Raw genomic sequence first — 27,380 nt, forward strand, 5'->3', positions numbered from 1 at the left:
AGTTGCGAATATCTTGAGATCTGATATGTTTAGTGATGACAACCCCAGCGGTATACCGGCGTCACTTATAGCCTTAATCACGATGATTATGTACGGTCCTACTTCAACTTTCAATGGTGAGGTCAATAATGATGGTGCCAGTCGTCACATCGCTGAACTCATTGTTTACAATGCTATAAAAAATGAAAAAAACAAGAGTAAGACCGCTAATCACAAGCATCTGCAATCCAGAGAAACACCTACCCCTGTCTTTTTGGCTGCGAAATTGTATGCCGAGACGCGAAAAAGGCATCTGATTGACTGTACATATCAACTTGGTCTGAGTATTTCATATAAAAGACTACAAGCAATTATCACGCAAAAAGCGAATGCAGTTTGTGAATTGTATCACAAAGATAATGTAGTTTGTCCACCCAAGCTTAAGAAGGGTTTGTTTACCACTGCAGCCGTGGACAATATTGACCACAACCCGACATCAACCTCCGCAAAGACTGCTTTTCATGGGACGGTGATTACGCTCATGCAGCATAAATTCCCAGAAGAAACAGGTATGTGAATTAAAAATATAATACAGTTATTTAAAGTCTAAACTTACCTATGTCTTGTAATATTTTTGTTAATTCCAGGTGTCGCCCGTGACTTCGCAACACAGTCAGACAATGTAACTCCTACATTGAATATGAAGGTCAAGCAGCTTCCTTCGGACTACGAAATAGTTCCTCCATGTTTTGTAGACATAAAGAAGTCAACATGCCCACAGTCTGAAATATACACTCATGATGTATCAACTACCACACCGTTGGTTATAGAGAAAGACTGGCTAGAGAGTACAATGACAAATGATTTCAAGCCATGGGCTGCGCATCATGCTGCAACTGACAAAGATATCCAAGAGCGACACAGCACAGACATAGCTATCTTGCCGTTGTTCAGAGAATATGCTCATACACCCGCTATGATGCTGCACTCAATGAACATAGTAACCAAGGCAACGAAGTTCATTAATCCCGACCAGATTCCCGTAATTGTCGCCGATCAACCACTGTATACCCTTCTAAAACAACTGCAATATTTGTTTCCCTTGAAGGTAGGAGAGGACAAGATTTTAATAATGATGGGTGGACTACATATTGAAATGGCTGCTCTTCGACTAATTGGACAGTGGTTGAGTGGAAGTGGGTGGGTGGAAGCCTTAGTACAGGCAAATGTGACGACACAGGGTAGATCAGAATCTATGTTGACAGCATCACACGTAACACGAACGAGATATGCTCATCAGGTATAACAAGAAAATAAATTTATTAATTTAACATTTTACTGTACAGAAGAAAGTCATACCTCTTTACAAGTTTTGGTAAGTCATAATCTTAACTTCCAAATCAATTATTGTTTTAGGTGACTGCCGCAGCTCTGTATTATTTGCAGAAAGAGGCCTACCAAGCCCAATTGGATGTCGGCGATGAAGCACAAGGGCCGTTAATCACTTTCGGAGAGTGGCGTCTGGAAAAATGCGCTAGCACGCCTCAATTCAAATATTGGGATTTAGTGCTGAATCTCGAGCTGATGATCTTACAGTTCGTTGGGGCAATCAGAAAAGGAGATTATAAAATATACCTAGATTCCATAAGAAGATTACTGCCGTGGTTCTTTGCATTAGACCACATAAATTACTCCAGATGGCTCTCAGTTCATCTCAGAGACTTAGTGAACTTAGAAAAAATGCATCCAGACTTGTTGAAGCATTTCGAAAAAGGCCAATTCGTGGCAAGAAAGACTGATAGGCCCTTCTCTGGAATAGCCCTAGATCAAGCGCATGAGCAAATTAATGCTATCCTAAAGGGAGATGGTGGTAAGAATGCAAAAAAATACTAAGTACCTACATGTATCTTAACTTCGCATTAAATAACTATTGTTAATATTCTTACAGGTATGATTGGCATTACCGAAAATGCTGACTCTTTACGCAAATGGATTATAGCTGCGCCTGAATTGGCTGCTTTAATTGAAAGCTTCGAAAGTGAGATTCTACCGACCGAATCTGTCCATGATTATCGTCATCATTCCGACACTGCCGCTAATCAAGAACTATTCATGTGCGAAGTAAAATCTTTAATAGCAACGATTAAGGAACTCGGCAGTCCGTTTCTAGAAGAGACGAAAGATCTTTATAATATTGATACAAAGAATGTCGCTTCTTCAGAAGTAGTAGAAACAGTTTTCAATATAGAAAAGTTTGGCAACGAGCAGTACGAAAATTTTTGTAAGGAAAGACTGAATGGTGGGAAAAGTTTGCTTGAGCCGATCAAACTTAATAAGTATGCTCGATTTAGTACCAGTTCCAAGAAGTCTGACAGCAAAACGAAAGCGAAATTAGTTGGGCTCAAAAATGATTGTAGTCTCTTCAGCAAGCTATATATAGCTACGTGCGAGCACAGAACAGGAAGCCTGGATTCATTTTTCGCTCACGAAAATCAAGCTACACCTCCATCATTATCAGTCATGGGAAAAATGCGATCAGGAACCAAATCAGATCTTTTGAAATGCCTGATCAACCATTGTGATCCAGCTCACACAGCCATAGTGCCGAGTTCACCACCAGTATCAGCCAAAGTTTTAGATGGTTCTGCCTTGGTGCATATGCTAAGCCCTGGACACAACAAAATATTTCATGAGTATGCTGACACAGTGTTTATACCTTTTTTGCATAGAGAATTTGCCACTGTATCACGTATAGATTTAGTATGGGATAGGTATGACAATGAAAGTCTTAAAAATACAACAAGAGAGAAACGTGGCACTGGACAAAGAACACGAGTTACCCTAAACACTAAGATTCCCAAGGGTTGGTCAAATTTTCTTAGGGATAGTACAAATAAAGAGGAATTATTCCATCTTCTTACGTCCCAGTGTCATACCGCAAAATATGCAAGTAACAAAGAATTGTACGTGACGGATGGTGAGGTAGTTCTCAGCAATAGTAGCAGAGACAAACAAAAACTAGAACCATGCAACCACGAGGAAGCAGACACGCGCATGATGGTCCATGTAGCTGATGCTGTAGCCCAAGGTCACACAAAAATTATGCTACGCACAGTGGATACTGATGTTGTTGTTCTAGCAGTTGCATGTATATCACAATTGCCGGAGCTCCAGGAGTTATGGGTTCATATCGGCACAGGAAAGAATCACCAGTTCCTCTCGTGCCATGCTATTGCAGCTTCTTTAGGTAACTTTTGTAGTTCCTCCATTAATTGTAAATAAATTAAATATATTACCGCAGTATGAGACAGGTCGTCTGGGCATTTGGTCACGTGCTGCAAACTTTCTTTAAATATATGGTTTTAATTGATAGATATATAATTTATTTTACAGGACCAGAAAGGACAGAAGTCTTGCCATTCTTCCACGCCTTTTCAGGTTGCGACACTGTTTCTTTTTTGTGTGGAAAGGGAAAAAAAAGCGTATTTCAAGCTTGGAGCGGATATCCTGCTGTAACGGAGGGATTTAAATACGCCAAACAAGGCAATATTGAGCAGGCGTTGCCAATATTGGAAAAATTTGTTATTGTCTTGTATGATAAGTAAGAGTCTTACAACATTATGTCTAGAGAGATTTGAATTACGGGTTGTGAACACGTGGACATTATTTTAACACTATGCATTTTGTTACTGATTTCAGATCAGGTACAAGTAGGCGTGTAAATGAGTGCCGAAAAGTACTTTTTACACAAAGAAATCTCCAATTAGAGAATCTGCCTCCAACGGAAGATGCGCTACACAAACATATTCTCCGTGCAGTTTACCAAGGAGGGTATGTTTGGGGGCAGATTATAGCTCCTCAGCAAGAGCTACCATGCCCTGCTGACTGGGGCTGGTCGAAAGAAAATGGTCATTGGGAGCCCATATGGACAGGCCTACCTGCGGCGGCTGTTGCTTGTTTAGAACTTATTCGTTGCCGCTGCAAAACAAAATGCGCAGGGAGGTGCAGCTGCTTTAAAAAACAACTAAAATGCACGGACCTGTGTGCATGTAGTGGCAATTGCGAACAATAAATATCTTATTTCAACCTGCATTTTTTGTCAAACATCTATGTTAATTTTATCACATTTATAATAACTCTACTGGCGAAAGTTTTCCCAACATCTTTATTTATATGTGCCATTCTCAACCATAAAGGTACTTATTGTCGGTTGCCAATAAGGCGCTATTTCCATATAGCTTTAATTTGAAATCAACCTTATTGACAACCGACAATGTGGTACCTTTTGATTGAAAACGTCACATATATTTAATTTATATTTGTATATATATCACGTCCAGAAGTAATTTAATAATGTAATCTACTACCAGAAGAATAACAACTTATCAGAAATCATCTAAACATGGTGCTGCATACCGCTCTTACAATGCAGGTACGCCGCGTGACACAAAACATTTTTTTTAACAGAGTTATTAACGCTAAAATGTTTGACAAGTTTATTATTCTATATAGTAGGATAACTGGGCTATTCACACGTATTTTATTTCTAGAGCAAATCCTCATAGTTTTAATTTTGTAGTGGATTTTCGAAAAAAAAAGTGTAAAGAATTTTTTTGAATTTTAAATTTCTCGTTTTTTTTGTATGGGTGAGTGAAAATGTAGTAACAGAAATGAATTCCTCATCCTCGAATTATGCGAAAAAGACACCAAACTTGATATAGTTGCTAGATGTATGCAGATATAATGCTTAGAGTGAGGCGCGCCGGAGGCACTTTTCCCCCCCCTCCCCTGCCCACCTGCTGGGGGGAACCTCGTGGCAACCGGGCTAAATCAGCTCAGATCACCCCCAGGAACACCTGTTCCAAGCGGTTTGCTTTGTCTCAACAATGCAAGGTGTCGGACCTAAGATCTCATGCTATAAACGGTTTACAAAACCCATTTCTGAGCAAGTAGTTTTATACGAGTAGAAAATTAGAAATACAGTATAGGTACCTATGCTATTATCAAAGTAGTATATTTGGCATAAGACTCCAAATACTAACACTTTATTGCTTATTATCATTATATATAGTTGGTCAAACCAAATCGTCAGTAAATAAGAACAAAAAAAACTATACTCATCCTTTTCTTTTGAGTGCTAGTACTAGTGTAAGACAAAGATTAGTATGATTCTCTCTGTCTATGAAATGAGACAGTCCTTTGACAGACTATACCTAACTTGATAGCAGTAAGTAAATGAAATGTTTTAAGCTAAAAGGACACCCTTATATTTATTAACACTTTGTTAATAAATATAAGGGTGTCCTTTTAGCTTAAAACAATAAATATGAAAATCGCTATTAACATAATCATGTGACTTGTTTGATTGTTACTACATATGTAGGTATGTAGTACAGTTCAGAGACGGGCAAAATTGATTCGAATGACGAATAAGAATAACAAACTTATTAAATAAAAATGTCGGATGATTATTCTTACGCGAGTTCGGCGAATAGTTTATTCGTCGAATTAATTGCAACGAATAATTGTTTATTGGAATACCTTATTAACTTTTCTCAGTTTAGAAAGATTTGGCAACTGTGATGTTCTGATAAATACCTATAAATTGGGTAAATCCAACTGTGATTTTGTTAGGTTTAGGCTAGTTATTTGCTTAGAGGGTCGAATAGATTTACCTGAGTTTGAAGTTAAGCGACACAATTATATGCGTTGTGAGATTAGCTCTAGAGCAAACAACTGAGGAAATTTGTCTTTCTCTCTCTTTTATATATAGATATCTCTTTCTAGGCCAGGCTAGAAAGCCAATTTGTAACTGCCTTCTTCTGCTCTCGACCACCGTAGCTCTCGGACGGTATCACTCATACGTAAGACCCGTATCTCTATATTTACAGACTGCTATACTGTTTCAAGCACCTGTTTGTATCCTGTACCTGTTTTTTGGAAGAAATATATTCTTTTCATCAGCTTCGTTTGTCTCAATCAAGATCCAAGATCCCTCAGCTACTACACCCCTGGGTCTTACAATACCATTGAATTTAAAGCTAAATTGTCAAATGTAATCCTAGCTTTATCAGAAGTGTTAAAAAATAATGTCACGTATCCGACACTTTTTTGGATTGCCCCACCAGAAGTAAGAAATGATCAAGAAGAATGGCTTAATTCCTTTTGAAGAGAAAACAATAGTCAACGTTTTATATTCATAACGTAACGTTTATTCAAAGGACTTAAACACAAATTAAACATAACATTGTTTAAACACTAAATTCCTTATATAATGTCACTGACACTATTAACTTCACCATCGTCACTGTCACCGCTCTCGTCCTCCGGTAGCTGCTCGTCGCAATCGTCAACCGATTCCTCACCCTGGCTCGCCTGCGTGGCGATCACTTCACCGTGTATATCCTTATTTTTCAGATTCCCCATCCAAAACGCTTCCGAACAATTGTTCGCCGCAAGCACAGCCTTCACTTTATACACCAACGTTTCCAACATCTGTCTCATGTAAGGCACTTTACTCATCAGCGCCATGTCTTTTTTTATCCGAGCGTGACAGCAGAGCGACTGGAGAAACCTAGTCGATTGCTGCAAAATCTTTAGCACCTCCAACACCTCCTGCGTTTTCGTTTTAAAATTCAACTCCATCATAGGAACGCCCTGTGAAATGAAGAGCTTCAAAATTGGTAGAGACTTCTTGAAGAACGCGAGCAAGTTGTTCCTGTTCTCCAAAGTTTTGGCGACGTCCGACATGTACTTTAGGACCGTGGCAACGTCTTTCCAGACTTCCAAGTGCTCGGCATTCGTTAGTCCTTGGTTCAATCGCGTTTTAGCGGCCTCGTGCACTGCCGTACCTAAATTCCTATAAAGTATAGGAAAATTACTCTTATTTATGCACTTGAATGACTCCAACGTATCGTTCTTTCCTTTAAGATTCTGAATTTCTGTATTCAGTTGGAGAGCTAGATTTTTTAATGAAATGATCTCGTTATTTGTGAAATAAATTTGGAACAACTTATCAACACTTTGATTGAAAACTACACCCTTTTCTGGTACGCCGTCAAAGGATTTCCATTGTTGGGAAAGGAAATTTTTCGCCATGTCTCTTAGTATCTTTATTAGAATACTACTGCTGGAGTATTCTTGGAAGGTTTTCATCAAATCTATCAAAGACACTGCAGTAGATAATTGTAAACAATATTTCTCATGTTTCTGAAGATATTTAGAGACGCCTAGTAGCAGTTCTTTTAAAGAAACTGCATCAGGATTGTCCTTTGATACAGTTCTCAAAGAAACCTTAAATAAGGCTACATGGTGGTTCCTGAATCCGATCCATTTGAAATATGTAGTCAGGAAGCTGTACATGTATTCCAAGCATGTCAGATATTCTTCGAGGTCTGGGGGGTACAGGAAGCCACTGTCATTTTGGGAATTTTCATTGGAGTTTCTTTCTATATACGCAGTCACTGTTTCCAAATGAGACATCACCTTAGGCAGAACTTTATCGACTGTCTTCGCGCACTCTTCCGCCTTTTTTGCGTCGTAAGCCACGCAGTCTTCTGGTTTAGAGAGGAAAGTAATTCTCTTCACTTTTGAGATGAGAATCTTCTCCAAATTAGCGTTCAGGCACATTAGTAAGAATTTTAAGGATTTCATATTTAGATTCTCCATTCCGTCTGACAGCTCGTTGTTTAACAAATGGAGCAGGTCCAAGCTTAGTTCACGGAGTGGTAACTTGTGGATAGTTTCCAGTTTGTTCTTTATCTGCGCGTTTGGTGTCGGTTGTGTCTTGGCCGTCTCTGGTAATACAGTATCGTTGTGCGCTGGTTTCTTTTGTGGCTTTTGCTTGGGCGCTGGCTTGACTACCCCTCTGTCAGCTGGATTCCCCGTGTACCTGCTAATATTAAAAGTACAAACGGGAGGTTTGTAAGCGATATTCGCTTTTATCAAAACATTTAATATCAACGACTCCATTTCTTGAACTTGGTGAACTCTGCTAAGTATTTTCGGAGTCAAATTGACGTCATTTTGTATCGCAAAAGCGTTCAATAACTCTCTAAACCAATTTGTGCAATGGATTAAGCAATCTAGGACGCCACTGACGGCGGTACTGTCCAGTTCTTCGATTTCGTCGATGTCAAACTCTGGCATGACCACAGGGCACCCTAGCAAGGCGTCAATGGTGGATAGATCTCCCTCATGCTGCCGGGAATGGAGCGTCGCCACCAATCGGAAGAGAGGAGACAGTATGGCTACATTGACTTCCTTCTCGTCCAACGCTATTCCAGCAATATTAATAGCTATAACTTCGTCCATCTCTCCTTCAGCATTGAGACAATATTGCATCGTCAGCTTCAAGTTATTTATGCGAGGTTTATTTATGTTATCGACAATGAAGTTTTGCTGCAAGTCATTGGTGGCGGCGTCGGTGAGCCACGCCAGAAAATTCTTGCTCATGCATGTAGCTGACGATATGACGGCAGACATTTCATCGTAAAACAAGGCTGTCATGTCAGGGTGGTTGGATGCACTTCTGCTGATGAATTCTATTATTTCCGCAGCTTCCCTGAGGTCTCCTGTAGAGAGAAGTGTAGTGGAACTGTAACTGACATCGTCAGGTAACTCTATCGTTGGTTCGTCATCGTCCTTAGCTATGAGGTATTTGATGGCATGTACGCCGGATATAATGCCTTGGATTTTCACTTTAAGTCTCGACGTGCCGAGTTGTTTTCTGATAATAATGTGCATGTCGTATCTTATTACCGAGTTCTCGTAGCTGTAAGCGAGTCCGCAGACGATGTTGACAACGGCTTTGAACTCGTTTAGCGTCATCCTGTCCGTGTAGTCGAGAAGGCTCAGCATCTGCAAGCTCTGAGGCTTCAAGAGACCCATGTCTTTAGCTGCCACATTGTTCAGTATAACCATAGTGTTCATGAGACACTCTTTGCTGTATAAGCCAACATGTAGCAGCTCTGCGGCTATAGTCTGTCTGTCAGGGGCATGCGAGAACATCAGCACGTAAATATGTGACGCTAAAGATATCACTAAAGGCTCCGTATAAATCCGCATCAGAGAATTGGTCAGCCTGATTAAAGTATCGAATTTATCTTTCAAAATAGGCTCGAATTTTTCAAACGCATCGTTGATCAAGGACTCCTTCATAATATTAAGTTTAACCTGTTTTTTTATTAAAGTTTCTACAAGCTTCTCTTTATCTTCTGATGTTGAATAGAGAATTAAGAGTATGATGAAGTCGATAGGTTTATGGTCAGTGTCAGTTTTACAATTTGAAACTACTTTCAGCCAAGCATTTGTTATGGTTTTGGAACCTACCATGGAGTTTCTAATTGCTGTGGCAGTTAATACTTGGCTTGTGGCTATTTCTTGAGGGGAGGCTAAGGATGTGGGCCAGCCTAGGGCATCTCTTAGTCCTTGGACAATTTCCATGGATAAGCCTTCATTGGCTCCTCCACTAAAAAGGAACTTGACGAAATTAGGATAGTACATACACTTGGGGATATTTTTGACGATGGCTAGAGCTTTTTGCTGCAGCTGACTGTATTGATCATCAGAGAGGCTGAGATAGGTGAAGCAGTCTAGTATGGCCGGAACTAGGTCTAGGTCTTCACGCAGAATCCTGCTTAGCTCGGTTACTACACTATCAAGTTTTTGATCGACTATGATGTCCGGGATTGCTGAAACAATATGAATATATCTGTTTTGAGAACTATTACAAATATTAAATTACTTTTAATTTTATCTGTCTGTAATATATTTGTAACTAATTGTAAATCATATCAATAAACCAAGTTAAAAACTCAAATAAATGTCATATACTAAAATAAGTTTTTTGTCAAAATAGTTATTTACGATACAAGTGCGGAAAAGAGGAAATTCGAAACGAGTGGCGATAAATTAAATTAAAACACGACCGCAGGGAGTGTTTTAAATCGACACGAGTTGCGAATTACCTATTCGCACGTGTATCGTACAACGTTTTACAGTACATATGGCCCTTTAAACTTTCGACATATGCACGAAAAGTGCTCTTTTACGCACTAGTGCGAGAAAGTTGCACCATATGTACTGTAAAAAATATTTCTGATGCGAACTTTTATCGCTGACTGTACTTTTCTTTCAAGAGGCAACTAATAGTCATTAAGAGAAACCTAACAAACCCCAACACACTGGTTTGCGTTGTTTTTTCACAGAGTTCCTATGGCAACCTCCCGCGTCCATCACCAGATTAGCTTGATGGTACCATAATATTGCACTGTCAACCAATTTGCAGTTTGCAATAGGTATTTTACAGGTAACTTTAAATAGGAGAACAACAGTAATAAAATATAAGAAACAAGGAAAAAAACCGGCCAAGTGCGAGTCGGACTCGCGCACGAAGGGTTCCGTACCATTACGGAAAAAAACAGCAAAAAAATCACGTTTGTTGTATGGGAGCCCCATTTAAATATTTATATTATTCTGTTTTTAGTATTTGTTGTTATAGCGGCAACAGAAATACATCATCTGTGAAAATTTCAACTGTCTACTATCACGGTTCATGAGATACAGCCTGGTGACAGACAGACAGACAGACGGACAGACGGAGTCTTAGTAATAGGGTCCCGTTTTTACCATTTGGGTACGGAACCCTAAAAAGGGTATCATAAAACCTATCAATTTACAGAACCACAAATTTATTACAGAAAATCACAAAATTTGATATATTAAACCAGCCATTCTCAAAGTGTTCTCCGCTGACCCCTAGGGCTCCGCAAAGCCTCTGTTGGGGCTCCGCGAGAATACATGTAATAATAAGAAAAAAAAACCAGCTCTCCAGTATACATATCTGGTTCAGCCTGATGAACGAAAATTTTTTATTTGGGGCTCCGTCAAATATTTTGCTATCCAAAAGGGTTCCATCGACAAAAAAGGGCGAGTCATCGGGCGCGGAGGGTTGCGGCCCGCAGTCTGCGCCGGTCAGTTACCGTCAATGCAAGCTCCTGATGACACTCCTTGGTACGGAGTGAAATATGTCGAGCGTTTTTCGACTTAAAATACGTGAGTGACCCGTTATTAATATATTTAATATGTCACCAAAAAAGTTTGAGAACCGCTGTAATAAACAAACATTCAATATCATACATACTGAGCAAATTTTACTATGGGACTGCCAAAATCATAAAAAATAAGTTGCCAAGCCATTTCTTTTCACAATTTCTGAGCTGGTCTGAGTAGAAGTTACCTATGAATTCTTCTTATAATATAGCTAAGAGTTTATAAAACACTCCGTATATGATACATGCACTTAAGCTCGAGTGGCCCACTATACAAGAAACATTTGTTTTAACACATTCAGCAGCAGTCCTTACGGTGATAGCTGTAATGCTTAATTTAAAGTTTAAATTCAATAGGGTATTTGATTGTATTTAAAATAAATTATTTTACGCCGTGGTGAAATGAAGCAACAGATGATTAATAGAGAAACGTAGACAGCATTTATTTTTAGACACAATTTCTATTTTAAAACCCGTATAAAACTATAAAGAGTAGGTAATTTGATGGTGCTGATTGCTAGTGTTTCATATAAATTCCATAGTAGCAAAATAGTTTTGACAGTTGGAAAAAAAAAGAAACTGACTAGTAGTCAAATACCATATTGTTAAAAACTCAAACATGTTAAACTAAAACAAAACAAAAGCAACTATTTTCTATCTAATGATATTTTGAATTTCATTGGTGGTAATTTGTACTACTATTAAGACAGTGGGACGCTGAGAGGTGAAAAAAGGTATTTGTTCTGTGCCATCATGGGTAAAAATAGAATGACCTACCTGCAATGATGTCCAACTTCACTGGCTTTTCTGACGCAATTTCCAGTAAATTTAGCAAATACGTCGAGATTTTTTGCAGATCTACGATCTGATCTAAACCTGAGAAACACCTCAGAATCTTCTGTATCCAAGGCCCGCAAGCATTTAATGCGGCCAAATCTATTGCCTTGTTGAATATATAGTCTGTGAGCTTCTTCTGCAATGCAGGAATGCTCAGTAATATTTTGACTACGCTCTGGCTAACTCTGGCGCTACCTTCACAGTTTTCATCGGTGATCCTAACGATGTTAAGGCACACGTAATGTTGTAAGATGTTTTGGTCTTTGCACTCATTTTCAAAGTCTGTCAGCAGTTCGGAGATGTTGCGCGGATAATTTATATGGTTCTTGAGGGCTTTCTCTAAATTCCTCACTATTTTGACTGTCTCTTCAGACGCTTCGCACTTTTCCGGAGGATGCTTTAAGATCAAACCGCTTGCTCTCAAGCATTTGTGCAAATAGGTTTCGGAAACACAGAGTTTCTTTCTCTGACTGCCAAGACTAATACCAGGGCGTTTTACGCTCATATTTTATGATTCAAATTGGATAATATGCAAACAAATTAGTAGATTAGCAGGTTTCAACTTGTATCGCAGCCTCACAAAATAATAACAAAGCCCGCCATTTATTTAGTTTAATGCTGTCACTGTCAAATGTCCTGAGTGATAGTTCGGATACTGGTTTAACCGCTGAAAATTTCTATTAACAACTTGCAACAAATCGCATACGATTATTCATACAATGCGGTATTAGATCGATTGATTGAATTCGTTGCACCGACAGTCGGCAATGTATCAAAAAAAATCATCCAAGTGGAGTCCAGACGGGACGATCAAATCGACCGATTCGACCAGAGAAGAAATTGGCATCAATCTCAATTTTTTTTTATGGTGATATTTGAACGCTCTAAATTATAAAATGCCTCCAAACGCGAAGAGTCACAAATAGGTATACTTGCGTCCGTACCTTCTTTTCTTTAGGACCCTCCACACTCATGCGCGAATCACGGCGCGAAGCCGCCTTTAGACATACAAAAATACAAAACAAAAGGGATGCAACACGAATATTTACCAAATACAGCGAAGTGTGGTGCTGGCATCAATGAGATAAGGTGTGGATCAAAGAGTGTTATAGAGAGTGTGCATATATTACTGTGTATTCCCCATAGACATAGTATATATACTATATATATACTGTATTCCCATTTGGACATACGAGAACAAGCTATGTTATTAAGGAATTAGAGGTGTTCTGTAGTAATATATGTACCATCGCCCACACTGTTACCTGGTCGTCGGTGGACCTTATGCCTTTTGTAATAAGGTCCACCGATGTACAGTTAACAGTTTTGCTGTTTGTATGTACGTAAGAATCTAAAGGAAAAAATGAATACGTGTTTGGTTTGTTTAGCTTTTGTGTTTGGAATGTTTATTTGTACCTACAAAGATACTGGAGCCCGTTTAACCTTTTCGACGCCGTGTCAAACACAAAAGCTGTCACTCGGACGCCACGTCACCGAAGTGTCAAAACTGAAATTGAACTTTATGGACATGCACGTAGGTCTATGTTGCTCTGTGGTGTTTGACCGATTAATCCGTCTTTGGCGTTGGACTTGCGGTGCCGATATATCCGTCATTGACGTCCAAAATGTTAAGCTAATTCTGCACCGTGTTTGATAGCAATAGCATAAACTCACGAGTGTGGAAGTATGATTTTGAACGTAATAATTATTTAGAAATTTAAAAAAACCCGCATTTTTGTGATCTTACGTAAGAACTGAAAACCCCCTCCCCCCTTGGTAAGAAAAAATAAGATGTTCAACCCCCGTAATAAATGAATTGCGCCTATATAATGGGCTTTATTTATTGACATTCTTTATTATTTAGTGGTTATTCTCTGCGTTTAAAATTTCAAAAACTTATGTTAGATGGGGTATGAGACCACTTGTAGGGAATCCTCATAATGTTTCTTTTACCCCACATCACCACCTGACCGTTAACTAAGACTCCGCAAACCGCGTGTGCCATATTGCGACGGTGGGAATTGACGGGTTAGTAGTTAAAGTGTAGTTAAATGAAATAAAACAAATTTCTCGAAATTATATTTCACTATTCTAATTCAACGCTCATACATACTATTTAGCGGCAATACCGCGCTCTGTCCATATAATCAATTTAAAATAATTGTGGTATACATATCTAAACGCAGAGCACGCATTTTCAATACATATATTTCATTTTAAAGCTATGAAACTAATTTGGTGAAATATATAGAAATATATGTAAAGAACAGAAGAAAATAATGTAAAAAAAACAGAATTACAGTTTTTCGACACATCTCTCGACTTTCATAATAATAAAAAAACATAAATGCCATCAAATTTAATTACGCTCTGCAACTTAAATGAATGAGGCGATATACATTTTAATACGTATTTATTCATCTTTTACATAGAAATCACTGGTTTTTGTTGTGGCCTTTCCGGATTTAATAAAACCGATAAACAACAAATGCTAATGGCAACACCTTGTTACTCTGAAAAAAAAAAAAACTTCAGCGGATCTGCCGACCACGCTAAGTTTTCTGCCATGCGCTACATCAGTAAGGCGGCTATGATTCTCCTATTTTCACTGACAAATGGGTGTTAGTATGGTCAGTCTATATTTGATATTTCACGTCATCAAATCATACAGAATATCACATCAGTCATCAGAACTGCTGAACGAAAACCCCCTCCCGACGAGAGATATGTAGAAAAACCGTTAACAGAACCATCCATACACACCAATTAAAAAATATATTACATTCGTAACACTAGGTACCAGTCCTCACACTAAATAACAATTTCTCACTATAGTGAACAAAAATGCATGAAATCAAGCCGTAACGGATTACTTTAGATATGCCACTGTTGAAGAAAATGTTTCCAAATTGCTAGTAACACAAGGTCATTAAATCTGAGATAAAATTGGTAGGACATTATGTATAACTTATTCTGCATTTTCATTAAGAGTGACGTATCTGCTTTTTGCATTAATCTACGATTATGGCTGGTAAATTATGCATTTTCGAATTTAAAATACTCTCCAAAGAAAAACTAGACGCTATTTGGATATATTTTATTATACAGAATACAGTAGGAGGCGGAATTCCAATATGCTCCATAACTCTTCAACGAAAGCGCCCGAAGGCCGCATTCGACTTATACTGGTGACACAAGTCTGCAAGCAAAATATTGATTATAAATAATTGAAAAGACAAACCGATATTATATATCCTGGTCTAAAACCAAGTAAGTATTTTACTATGCGTAGTTGAGTAGGTACTCAGTATATACAGTAGTATGATTTCAAATTCAGTTTTTCTAAAGAGAGTATTAAATATTTCAAACTACATTTCGAGTGAAATTATATTATAATCATAAACCTAACAAATTTTTTTTTTCTAATGACGGGCGAACAAAAAATTCAGTTGCTATAATTTCTTATAGTTAATGAATAAAATGTGACTGACTCAAATAAAAGGTATCCGGTGTATCAATTGTAAATAACGTTTCGGAATATAAATTTACGTCAGTACCTTATCAACAACTATCAGAGTGAAATCTTTTGTTTGAGCAAGCCACAAACAACTACAATGAGCTTAAATGTAATATTTTTAAAACACTTCTGCCATCAGATTAAGAGCTTGCCAACTTTAGATTCAAGAAAAATTGTTTAAAATGTAACTAGAGTTTGTCTAGGTTCACTCTGCATCGACCTAACTTTGGGTGTAACCGACCTTGGGTGTAGCCATCGGTAGCCACATACATAACTGGACGTAGTCGCGTAACACGTAGTTCTCTGTTCGTTGAAAACAACGGACTTTATAATAATAATAGTATATTTCTCATTTCATACGTGTGCGTGGCTTGGTTGGCGTGTAAACTAACGTGTCTCTTAGTTCTTCTTCTCCTCTTGTTTTTCCTCCTGCGTCTGGCTCTCTCCCGCGGGCTGCTGGCCCTCGCGTTCTGCCGCCATCTGAAACAACATTGTTTTGTTCTAGATTTTTCGTATCATACAAACATTGAAATAATTGAACATTTGAACCAACGTCTAAGCCTACCCTTGCCTATGGTCGCTTTACGATTTCTGAACAGAATGCCTGCCTACAGAAATTTTGTAGATAGAAAAACCCGATATTAAAGAACCGACTCATATCCAACAGATTAATAGTACTACCGACATTTAGATTTTTATTCTAGAAAGTTTCTAGACTAGTATTTTTTATACAATTTTGGTGTTTGACGATCCTTTTGTGAATTCTTATTATTAAGTTTGACATATCTATAATAATTCAATGTTTTTAAGAATAATAATAACTGCATCAATAAATTGCTCTGATATTTAGATTAAGGTAATATTTAAAACTTGACAATTTAAAAGTGCTTGTTGCTAGGCCTATTTGAATAAAGAATATATTGAATTGAATTGAATTGACCGTGCCGTATAGACCGTGATTACCTTTTGAATTGTTTATGAGCTCCCGATATTTCGACGCAGTTACATGCATCTTATTCACAGGTGACTGAAGATAGCGGGTGGGTGTCAAAGTTGTGTAAATATCGGGAACTCATAAACAATTCAAAAGGTAATCATGGTTTATATCCCGGTCAATATAAGTCTAGTAAACTAACCGTGAATCATTCAAAACTCTTACATGTATACACGACCTTATTGTCCATACAATATGGTAGTGTGTATTGGGCACTCAGTGTCGATATTTAATCCTTTGAACGACCATTGGGCTGTAGCCGCGCGTGTCAGTTGACATCTTTGCGGTCAAAGTGTTCATACCTTGACTGTATGAAGTGTAGGAAGCACGAATCGTCCAGTAAACTATGGCAGTGAGACTGGCTGATAAATTGCCTCCGTCAGTATAGCACAACTGCTTGACCGCCGCACACTCGAGGCGGTGCGACGGCTCAAATGTGTGCACAACTTACATCCATACTAATATTATAAATGCGAAAGCGTGTCTGTCTGTCTGTTACCTCCTCACGCTTAAACCGCTGAACCGATTTAGTTGAAATTTGGTATACAGATAGTTTGAGTCCCGGGGAAGGACATAGGGCAGTTTTTATCCCAGAAGTCATCCTTTAAGGGGGTGAAAGGGGGGGGGGGGGGGAGGGTGGAAGTTTGTATGGGGAATCGATGTGTGTGTGTGTGTGTGTGTGTGTGTGCTGTAGACACATACCTTCTTGTAGGCCTGCTCGAAGAGCTTGAGGCTGGCCTGCTGCAGGGTTCCGGTGGCGGTGCGGATGGCTTCAGGGTCGGCGCTGTCCTTGTTGGCTAGCAGCTCGCGCAGCTTGGTGATCTCTTCACGGAGCTTGTCGCACTGGAATTATAGAGACATTATTATGTCGCACTTGACTTATAGAGAAATTATTATGTCGCATTTGAATTATAGATAAATTATTAATACAAGTGTGAATGTGTTTGAGTTACTGACGTTTGATTAAATATTTTCAGTATTTATTAGGCGGGTCTACAGAAAATTGCCGCGCGAAGCAAAGCAGTTCGATCTATGAAGACGTGTTCAGCTCGAGACATACTATGCCTCGGGCGAGGCATAAATTCACAAACTTGCGTCGTGCGGAAATTTCCTTGTTTAATCTGGACCCGCATATTATTAAACATACACAAAACTAGGATAAAGGGAAGCCTTTAGATATTTTGCCAAAAATGGGAATTGAAACATTTGCAATGTGAATGCTTTGAGAATATATATTGCTAAGTTTATTTTAGACAACATTTGTAGGCGTTTGTTTCCCCACAATGCACACGCACAGTAAGTATCTTTTGCACACAGCTTTACCGCCAGTACGTATTCGCACAGATGTTTATGTTCTATCTCACACACTTAGGGTACGTAGGCACTTGCTGTTGCACCCGCGGCGGCGTGCAAATCCACGCTCCGACCGTGCACGCTCGACGCTGACACCAACCGCCATACTTTGGTTAAAGTGTCAAGCGTGCAGGATCGGAGCGTGCGTTCCGTGGCTCGATTAATTATGAGTACCATTTAACTGAGGGGGTTGGTAAGAAGTTATCATGGTCGGCTCACCTCGTCCTGTGGCAGCTGGCTCTTGTACTCGTCCATCTTGGTCTCTGTATCGTGGAGTACGCCCTCGGCCTGGTTGGCGGCCTCGACGCGCTCGCGCCGGCCCTTGTCGGCCGCGGCGAACTGCTCGGCCGCCTTCACCATGTTCTCGATCTCGTCCTTCGATAGACCGCCGGATGACTGGATTACAACTGTTGGATAAATATTTATTAAAATATGTTTTACACTTGATGCTAAACTAAGTAGCGAGTTAGATCCATCCATCATCGCATATGCATCGGAATCTGTCTGTTACCTGTTTACGATTAAACCATTGAACCGATTTAGATGAAATTAGATATGGAGATAGTTTGCAGCCCGGGGAAGGACATAGGGTAGTTTTAATCAATCCTCATTATCATTGCTCAATGCCTCATGGCATTAAGTTCGCATTTTGTACACTAAGTTTTTCTTATAAAGTATAAATAAATAAATCATTCCACGCAGATGAAGTCGCGGGCGCAGTTTACACATAAATATTTCTGATTTCTAAAGCTAGCCATGATTATATAATGAGTCTTTAAGTGCTTGTATTGGGGAGAATGATCCAGAAGAACACAAGCTCAACCGGTGAATATATCCCAAGTTACTCTAGCACCAGTCTTGGACAACCTAGACAGCCAGATAGGGCAGCCATTGGTTTGCTTGGTGCATTGGTACATAATTTCACAACTTCATTTGGCCATCTAGAATCTAGTTTGGCGCATGAGTTTTTTCAGCTCTCCTCCTCTGTCCGAGGAGCATTTTGTCTTAATATCTCATACTTTTCCTTGCCTTGGTCTGCGGTTGACGCCTGACGCGTCGTCTGCTATCAAAATGTACTGAGATAATTTCTGGTTGTCGCTATATTAGGCCTGGACACTGTGAGACGTGCATGCATACGGAGTCCTAGTTGTTATCGAACCTTTGAGTCAAATTTCGATAAAAAAAACAGGACAAGTGCGAGTCGGACTCGCCCACCGAGGCTTCCGTACTTTTTAGTATTGCTTGTTACAGAGGCAACAGAAATACATCACGGTTCATGAGATACAGCTTGGTGACAGACAGACGGCCAGGGTAGTCTTAGTAATAGGGTCCCGTTTTTACCCTTTTGGTACGGAACTCTAAAAACTACATGCGACAGCAGTGCGCTATGCGTAGTATAGTATAGTGGTTGCTGACGCTTACTTTCCTCTTCTGATGATAGTTCATCCTCCAAGTAAATTATTAAAGCTAAATCAAGGTCGTCCATTTTCTCTTCTGGATACTATTCGTTTGACGTTGGTGGCTGATGACGCCGTGGAACTTCCCACATGTCGTCACCGCAAAGACGGCCGTCTTTTTGCGTCCGATATATGTGCCATTTTCAACCAAAAGGGTACTTATTGTCGCTTGTCAGTAAGGCGCTATTTCCATATAGCTTCAATTAGAAATCAACCTTATCGACAAGCGACAATGTGGTACCTTTTGATTGAAAATGTCACATATGACGGCACCGCTTTCCTAGGAAACAAGAGCTTAAAGGCTATGACCGGTGTTTTGACGTAAGTCGGAGCGTTTAGGACGCGGCTGTCTAGTGTTTAACAGATAAGTAAAGGGCACAGGCACTGGGGCACCGGGGCACTCACTCTGCTGCTCCTTGCCGGTGCCCTTGTCCCTGGCGGAGACGTGCACGATGCCGTTGGCGTCGATGTCGAAGGTGACCTCCACCTGCGGCACGCCGCGCGGCGCGGGCGGGATGCCCACCAGCGAGAACTGCCCCAGCAGCTTGTTGTCCACAGCCATCTCACGCTCGCCCTGGTGGACCTTGATCTCCACTTGGGTTTGACCGTCGGCCGCTGTAACAACGGATACATTGTATTACAATAGGGTATTCTATAATTTTTTATGAATGGTATCAATCGATCAGGTTTGTTTTGAGGATCAAATGTGTGTATGGGACCCATTGTCTTAAAGCAATACAAGAGTCACAAATGATAGTCAAGGTCTGGCACCCGCACTTTGACGAAAAGCTTCATACAAAATGACATTACATCGTGACGTCAGCATGTAACGTCGCTATCGCTTAGAAGAGTTGGAAGCCGTGGAAAACAAGGAAATTGCGATTTTGTCGGTTAAATATTGCGTTTTTGTATACATTTTTTTTTATAAAATGTAAGGAATCAAATGGTACCATTATTTTTATCTTATTTGGAAGTTACATTTTTTTTCTAAACTGATGTATTTATAGATAGGTATCTAGAAACTCACCAGTAGAGAACACCTGACTCTTCTTAGTAGGAATGGTGGTATTCCTAGTGATAAGCTTGGTGAACACTCCTCCCAGCGTCTCAATGCCCAGCGACAGAGGTGTGACATCCAACAACAGGATGTCGGTGACGTCACCGGCCAGGACCCCGCCCTGCACGGCGGCGCCGACGGCCACGGCCTCGTCGGGGTTGACGGCGCGGGACGGCGCGCGACCGAAGATCTCTTGGACTGTTGATTGGACCTAACAATAAGAAAAACACGTGATTAACATGTAATTTAAAAAAAAAAACATGGTTTCAAATCAACCAAATTGGCTTACACCATCCGACTTAGCGGCAGGGATGTTGCGGATGCCGATTTTTTGACATCCGCGGATGCGGATGTCGAGATTAGGCACATATAAAACGTCAAATATTACACTATAGTAATTTTTATTAATAAAGTCGAAACTTAGTATTTGAACAAGAATATAGGTGCCCCACAATCGCATTACTATAAATAAATAAATAAATAAATAAAGCCTTTATTACTGACTTATTTTTAACAATAAAAAACATCTTTATATATATATTTCACTTATTCTAATTTGTGTTTCTGACATCCGGGACGTTTTCATTGTCAGTCTGCCCTTTGGCAAAGGCCTCCCCTAGAATTTGCCATAACTCCCTGTTCATGGCTTTCCTTCTCCATAATGGTCCAGCTATTCCTCTAATTTCGTCCTCCCATCTTTTCTTTTGTCTTCCTTTTCTCCTTTTCCCATCACGGGGGTACCAGACAGTGATATCTTTGGACCATTTGTCTTTCCGGCTACGAATCGTGTGCCCAATCCATTTCCATTTTAATTTCTTTACTGTATATGTGACATCAACTACTCCTGTTAATTTTCTGATATGTGTTAGTTTAACTTTGTCTTTCAGTTTGATGTTCAGCATACTTCTCTCCATTCTATTTTGGCACACTTTCAGAGCTTTCCTTTGTTTTTCCGTTAGGGCCCACGTTTGGCACCCGTACGTAAGGCATGGCAATATACACGTATTAAAAACCTTTTTTTTATCTTCCATAGTGAATTTTGGGTTCTTCATTACTTCTTTAAGCGACCAGTACCTTTTCCACGAGTTACTTATTCTTGTATCTATTTCCTTTTGGATTTGATCTTCTGGTGAAATTATTTGTCCTAAGTATGTGTATTGATCTACATATTCTATTGTGTTGTTGTTAAGTTGTATAGGTTTTTGTAATCCATTAGTCATTAATTTGGTCTTTCCAGAGTTCATTGTGAGGCCCACTTGTTCACTTGCCTCTGCTAACTGCTGAACCATAACTTGTAGGATTTCTGGTGTTTCACTCAATAGAATCAAGTCATCTGCAAATCTCAAGTGGTTTAGTTTTTCACCATTTATGTTTAAACCATAAGCATCCCAGTCCAACTTCCTAAATATGTGCTCCAACACAGCCGAGAACAACTTGGGCGAAAGTGGGTCTCCTTGTCTGACGCCTTTCTTTATGTTGAATTCCTTTCCTACCATTTCTGTTTTTATCTTAGCTGTGGAGTTCTTATAAATTTCTTTAATTATCCTTATGTATTTTGGTGAAACACCTTGACATCTCAGGGCTTCCCAAATGTGCTTATGTTTTAGGGAATCGAAGGCTTTATTATAATCTATGTACGCCAAATAGTATGTCTTGCCATATTCATTGCTTTTCTCTATAGTTTGCCTAATGGTATGAATATGGTCAATGGTAGAGTAGTCGCTTCGAAATCCCGCCTGCTCTTTCGGTTGGTTCTCTTCTAGTGTGTTGCCGATTCTGTTAAGGATAATCTTCGAGAATACTTTATACAGATTAGACGTTAAACATATTGGTCTGTAATTATTTATATCATCTTTGTCACCTTTTTTGTGAAGCAGTACAATTGTTGATGTTGACCACTGTTTAGGTATTATCTCCTTTTCTAGAAATTCATTAAATATGCTCGTTATGATTTTAGCGATGGCCTCTAAACTTCCTTTAATGATTTCATTCAGTATATTATCTTCGCCTGGGGCTTTGCAATTTTTCTGGGACAGGATTGCTTTTTCTACTTCACTTACTAATATAACCGGGATTATTCCTTCTTCTTTTGAGAAGCCTTGTCGCTCATCGTTGCTTTCTGTGTCATTGTATAGGTCTTTATAAAATTGTGTTGCTCGTTCAGTAACAAGTTCAAATATGGACGCACAGATGGAAACGCTTTTTCTAAAACTGAGGGAAGAGATGAAAATCCAAACAAAAACATTATCAGAAACTTTATCTACTACTATGGATGAAAAATTGAAGCCTCTTCGAGAAGAGAACGAAAAACTCAAAGAAGAAGTAGGAACATTAAAGACGAAAGTCCATATATTAGAGAAGGAGAATAGGAAAAATAACCTCATACTTCATAAAGTTAGTGAAGTCGAGACATCCAACAACGATCTATTACAACTGGTTGTAGAAACATTGAATAAACTAAGTGAAAACGCAAGTATGGAAAAATGGGATATCTGGGAAATCAGTAAAGCACAAAGACTTGGGAAGAAAGGAGACAGACCAAGACCAATACTAGTGACAGTAACATTAACATGGAGGAAAATCGAAGTTCTTAAGAACAACAAGCAGTTCCATGACAACATCTATGCTACTGAAGACTTTCCAAAGGAGATTCTTATGAGGAGAAAGGAGCTGAAAGAAAAAATGAAACAAGAACTAGAGAATGGAAAGAAAGCGTACATCCGATATGACAAACTTATTGTAAAGGATGTTCCGAGTGGAAACGAAACTCCTAAAGAAAAAAGGAAGCGATCTCCCACCCAATCTCCAAATAATGCTCAAGGGAGCTCAGAGAATCCAACCGAAGCACTTGAGAAAAAACAACCAAGCAAAAAAAATAAAGTAGATGCTTATGCTCTTATGCGTTCGAACACAAAGCAATAACAATTAACAGGCATCCGGGAGAAAGAACCAAAACTAAAACACAAACACAACAACTTAACATTCCCCAACCCGGCTGGTCCCCGTGGGGATTATGACCACCACCCCCTAGAAGAAATAGAACTAAATGTAAAGAACTCGACGAAACCCAAATCGAAAAGAGAATATATCAACATAGCAACACTTAACACGAGAACCCTAAGAACGGACGAATCACTGGTAGAATTAGATTATTCCTTAAACCTAATAAATTGGGATATAATTGGGCTAAGTGAAGTAAGAAGAATAGGTGAGCAAATACAGGAATATGAAAATTACATCTTCTACCATATAGGCATTATACCAGGAATGTATGGAGTGGGCTTCCTTGTGAAAAAATGTTACAGAGAATATATTCAAGATTTTGTCGGAGTGTCAGACAGAATCGCACAACTTAATATACACATACCTGGTATGGATCCACTATCAATTATACAAATATATGCTCCTACAGAAGTTGACACAGAAGAAGCAAAAAATTCATTTTATGACCAACTGGAATTAACACTAGAAAAAACTTACAAAACAATATTCCTAATGGGAGATTTCAACAGCCAAATAGGAGAAAGAAGAGTAAGTGATGGGAACGTGCTTGGGCTCTTTGGCACAGGAAAGAGAAACAACAATGGACAACGACTAGTAGACCTAGCTCAAGCAAATAATCTTAAAATAATGAATAGCTTCTTCAAAAAATCTATAAATAAAAAATGGACGTGGATATCTCCTAATGGAGAAGTTAGAAATGAAATAGATTTCATACTTACAAACAAACCTCAACACGTTGCCGACGTTGATACAATCAACCAACTAAATTTTAATACCAACCACCGCATGGTAAGAAGTAAAATCTATAAAGAGCAACCTAAAAACAATCGAAAACATATTAAGAAGAACAAGAGACCAAACCTAATTCCTATGCCACTGCCAGAGGAACTACTCACCACATTAAAAGAAAACCTCTCTTCAAAAATAAACAACTCAATGGATACCCAGCAAAAATATAATTTAGTAGAGGAAGAGCTCAAAAACATATCGGAAAAAATTATTTGCTCGAAAACACAAAAGGATAAAATAGGAAAGGAAGCAAGAAAACTAATTGAAGACAGAAAATTACTCTTAGAAAACAAGAAAGGAAATAGGAAACATATACAGGAAATTAGCAAACAAATATCTGGAAAAATTCGAAATCATAGGAAAGAACTAAGAAGGAGAATAATCCAACATCATGTAGAAAAAACCGGAGGAATCAAAAAAGCCCTGAAAGAGCTGAGAGAAACCACTCCGTGGATACCTAATATTAAAAGCCAGGCAACAGGGAAAAGAATAACAAATAGAAGTCACATTACTGAACGAGCAATCGCATTACTATACTAAAGTCCAAATAAAATAAATTATTCACTTCTTGTCGCTGTCCGTCATAGGCTAAAAGACGTTCCTGTACCTACCTGTTCCACATCCACATCCGCTTTAAGCTCTGTATCGATTTTATGCGGATGCGGATGTTGAAAATAATGCGGAAGTTCTGCGGTTGCGGATGCGAATATTCGCAACATCCCTGCTTAGCAGGTATAAAAGATAATATTATTGATATTGTGGGCGGTGTGACTTAAAATGTACGTAAGTCTATCAAATTGATGATCACTACAAATAAACTTTTATAAGTTACGTCTTTCGGTAACCAAATTTTTTAACAAAACTTAAGTAACCTGTGTAATGGTACACACACCACAGGCACACACAGTTCATAACTCCCGGTACCGATTTTGTAAGACGAGTCTCTCCATGTCTTGTTTTTTCGCGGTTGACTGTTCTTATATAGGAAACTAAAAAATCCTTAGTATTCAAGTTTGGTTGTATTGGGGAGAATAATCCGGAAGAACATGGGCACAACCGGTGAATATATCCCAAGTTGCTCTAGCACCAGTCAGAGTGACAGCCTAGACAGCTAAATGGGGCTGCCATCGGCTTTGTACATTTGGTGCATATCAATACCACTTGTTGATTGATTCAAAATTACCGTATGAAAAATAATAATAATAGAAACACCTAATAGATCCTATGTTGAATGAAGTAAAAGTGGCCGAGATATTTCACTTTTTAATTATTGACTATTCTATTAGAATTCAACTAGGGAACAAATCAAATTATTTTATGAAAAATATTTTGATTTGTGTGTCGTGGCCGGGTGGTCTAGTGGTCAGGACGTTAGCCGCGTAAGCTGAAGACGCGGGTTCGATTCCCGCCTCGGCCACAGGTGGACTTGGTCACTTTTTCTTTAGTGTATGATATCTGTTTCACTTTATGACTATTAGCATTGTCATATTAGAAAAAAATTACGAAAATTACGTAAATAATATATATTAAAATTTATTAATACCAATTGATTCAATTTCTATCTGGGTTAACTGCATCTCTAAAAGACCAATTTCGGTTGCTTATTTAGACTTAGTAGCCTTACCTTTGGCATTCTGGTCATGCCTCCAACGAGGAGCACCTCTCCAATATCCGATCGCTGGACCTCAGCGTCTTGCAGCGCCTTCTGGCACGGCGCGATCGTTCGCTTGATCAAGTCTCCGACTAGAGATTCCAACTTTGAGCGAGTCATCTGAAAGAACAAGTTATATTTGTACTTACAATTTTAGAAAACCTATTCCAGTCTTAGACACAGAATAAATAATAGTACTACCATAAAGGGCACTTCCTACAAAACCGAAGTTTGATAGCGATTCAGGGACGAATCATGCTGTCCTGTTCTAATCTATAACTAAATTAGATGGCGCCAAGCACTAATATTCGATCCAATTACGAGGAAACTTATAGCACCGTAGATACACATCTATCAGCTGTCAAATCTTGCGTTACTTATTTATTTATTCACTACATTCGCAAACACTTATTTAACACATGTTAGTATTTTTTTCTATACATACCTACAGCCAAAATATTATTTGTTACGAATATCTTTTGATCTACTCAAATACAAATATTTGAGTGGATGGTTTCGTCCCGTATTGTTATAGCACTGTTACATAACAATCAAACGTATGGCGACAGTTTGAGAGCCTAAAACACAGTGCATGGTATGTAGTAGCACAGAATAAATAATAGTACAGAAGGTTCACTCTCTAACAAAACGCGTCTATTAAGACAGATATGACCGCTAGGTGGCGCGAACGCGAACAGGCGTCCGTTTCGTAGCGGTGCGCGGCAACTACTATGGCAAGACACCAAAATTGGTGTGGGCCGCATGTACTTGTAGCGACGCGACAAAATCGCGGAGTGAGCCACGCCTGGTAGTAGGTAGGACTATTTTACAATCTCTCAAGATTTGTCCCGGTTTTTTGTCAGGGCAGACCAAGAGAGCCTAGAGTACACTTCGGTAACCTAATCCATAGAAGCTTACCAGCTTTTTAAAAAGCAAGTAAGAAAGAATAATTACTGTAGGGATGTTTGTAAAAACCTTACCTTGAGGTTCATGTGCTTGGGGCCCGACGCGTCCATTGTGAGGTATGGCAGGTTGATGTCGGTCTGCAGGGAGCCCGACAGCTCAATCTTGGCTTTCTCAGCCGCTTCCTTTAGCCGCTGCATGGCCATCGCGTCCTTGCGGAGGTTGATGCCTTGCTGTAAACATACAATGAAAGTTTAATAATTAATACATTAGATATGCAACAGTGAATTTTATGCATTCCTTATAAATGTGAAAGTGTGTTTGTGTGTTACCTCTTCACGCTTAAACAGTTCAGTTAGTTTGTGTAAACTGTGTGTAATTTATATTTCGCCATATTATTTGTTTCTTTCTTTTTGTCTGTTACCTTCCGTGATCCTCACTTGATGGTCTCATCGGAAGATCAGCGCTGGAAGTCGCCAGGCCAGCAGCATGCTGAGATGGGGCCATTTCGTGACACTTTAATTTCAGTATGTTCTTTTAATGTACGTCTATTGTATGTGTGTTTACGAATAAAAATTATTCTATTCTATTCTAAACCGCTGAACTGATTTAGTTGAAATTTGGCATAGACATAATTTTGAGTCCCGAAGAAGGACATAGGATAGTTTTATCCTGAAAATCATCCCTTAAGAGGGTCAAAAGTGTGGTGGATTTGAGATTATTAATGAATTGCCTGATAATTTGGGCAAGCAATTAAGCATATGCTCAAATGGAATGATTGCCATTAGA

The 27,380-nt window shown here is 39.1% G+C and overlaps 3 protein-coding genes and 1 non-coding gene across 8 annotated transcripts in view; 2 read left to right on the forward strand and 2 right to left on the reverse strand.

Annotated features, from left to right (window-relative positions):
- The first annotated feature begins 760 nt into the window (after positions 1 to 760).
- On the forward strand, positions 761 to 4,082 carry LOC134752273 (uncharacterized). Of its 2 annotated transcripts, XM_063687911.1 has the most exons (5): positions 761 to 1,279; positions 1,396 to 1,849; positions 1,928 to 3,226; positions 3,373 to 3,580; positions 3,679 to 4,082. In XM_063687911.1, the coding sequence occupies exons 1-5, from the start codon at positions 833 to 835 to the stop codon at positions 4,049 to 4,051; spliced, it is 2,781 nt and encodes a 926-aa protein (XP_063543981.1). In that variant the 5' UTR covers positions 761 to 832; the 3' UTR covers positions 4,052 to 4,082. The 2 variants fall into 2 exon arrangements, with proteins under 2 accessions (XP_063543981.1, XP_063543982.1); XM_063687912.1 differs by lacking the exon at positions 3,679 to 4,082 and having other exon boundaries at positions 3,373 to 3,625.
- A 2,109-nt stretch (positions 4,083 to 6,191) lies between these two features.
- Positions 6,192 to 12,446, reverse strand: LOC134752339 (Fanconi anemia group D2 protein). Its single transcript, XM_063688013.1, has 2 exons — positions 11,808 to 12,446; positions 6,192 to 9,671 (listed from the first exon to the last, which is right to left on the reverse strand). The coding sequence occupies exons 1-2, from the start codon at positions 12,370 to 12,372 to the stop codon at positions 6,247 to 6,249; spliced, it is 3,990 nt and encodes a 1,329-aa protein (XP_063544083.1). The 5' UTR covers positions 12,373 to 12,446; the 3' UTR covers positions 6,192 to 6,246.
- A 2,503-nt stretch (positions 12,447 to 14,949) lies between these two features.
- The window catches only part of LOC134752127 (heat shock 70 kDa protein cognate 5), a 154,357-nt gene continuing 141,926 nt past the window's right edge, over positions 14,950 to 27,380 (reverse strand). For 3 of the 4 annotated variants that reach the window (XM_063687709.1, XM_063687707.1, XM_063687710.1), the window contains 8 exons: positions 26,669 to 26,824; positions 25,662 to 25,808; positions 20,216 to 20,456; positions 19,594 to 19,803; positions 17,951 to 18,138; positions 17,081 to 17,221; positions 15,745 to 15,864; positions 14,950 to 15,066 (listed from right to left, as the gene is read on the reverse strand). In XM_063687709.1, coding sequence (XP_063543779.1) covers positions 15,784 to 15,864; positions 17,081 to 17,221; positions 17,951 to 18,138; positions 19,594 to 19,803; positions 20,216 to 20,456; positions 25,662 to 25,808; positions 26,669 to 26,824 — 1,164 coding nt within the window. In that variant the 3' untranslated portion in view covers positions 14,950 to 15,066; positions 15,745 to 15,783. The remainder of the gene's footprint in view (positions 15,067 to 15,744; positions 15,865 to 17,080; positions 17,222 to 17,950; positions 18,139 to 19,593; positions 19,804 to 20,215; positions 20,457 to 25,661; positions 25,809 to 26,668; positions 26,825 to 27,380) is intronic. The other variant, XM_063687708.1, reaches the window with a different exon arrangement.
- Trnat-cgu (transfer RNA threonine (anticodon CGU)) lies at positions 25,383 to 25,454 on the forward strand. The gene has a single exon. It is a non-coding gene; the product is annotated as a tRNA-Thr (tRNA).

This window comes from Cydia strobilella, chromosome 24 (genome assembly GCF_947568885.1).
Source record: "Cydia strobilella chromosome 24, ilCydStro3.1, whole genome shotgun sequence".
Lineage (NCBI taxonomy): Eukaryota > Metazoa > Arthropoda > Insecta > Lepidoptera > Tortricidae > Cydia > Cydia strobilella.

What these genes read in the sequence shown, in the direction of transcription:
- LOC134752339 (XM_063688013.1), bottom strand. Translation starts at nt 12,372, where the DNA reads ATGAGCGTAAAACGCCCTGGTATTAGTCTTGGCAGTCAGAGAAAGAAA. An exon ending in GAAGTTGGACATCATTGCAG is followed by an intron (nt 9,672 to 11,807) that starts GTAGGTCATTCT and finishes ATATTGTTTCAG; the next exon opens with CAATCCCGGACATCATAGTC.
- LOC134752273 (XM_063687911.1), top strand. Translation starts at nt 833, where the DNA reads ATGACAAATGATTTCAAGCCATGGGCTGCGCATCATGCTGCAACTGAC. An exon ending in TATCCTAAAGGGAGATGGTG is followed by an intron (nt 1,850 to 1,927) that starts GTAAGAATGCAA and finishes ATATTCTTACAG; the next exon opens with GTATGATTGGCATTACCGAA. An exon ending in TGCTATTGCAGCTTCTTTAG is followed by an intron (nt 3,227 to 3,372) that starts GTAACTTTTGTA and finishes TTTATTTTACAG; the next exon opens with GACCAGAAAGGACAGAAGTC.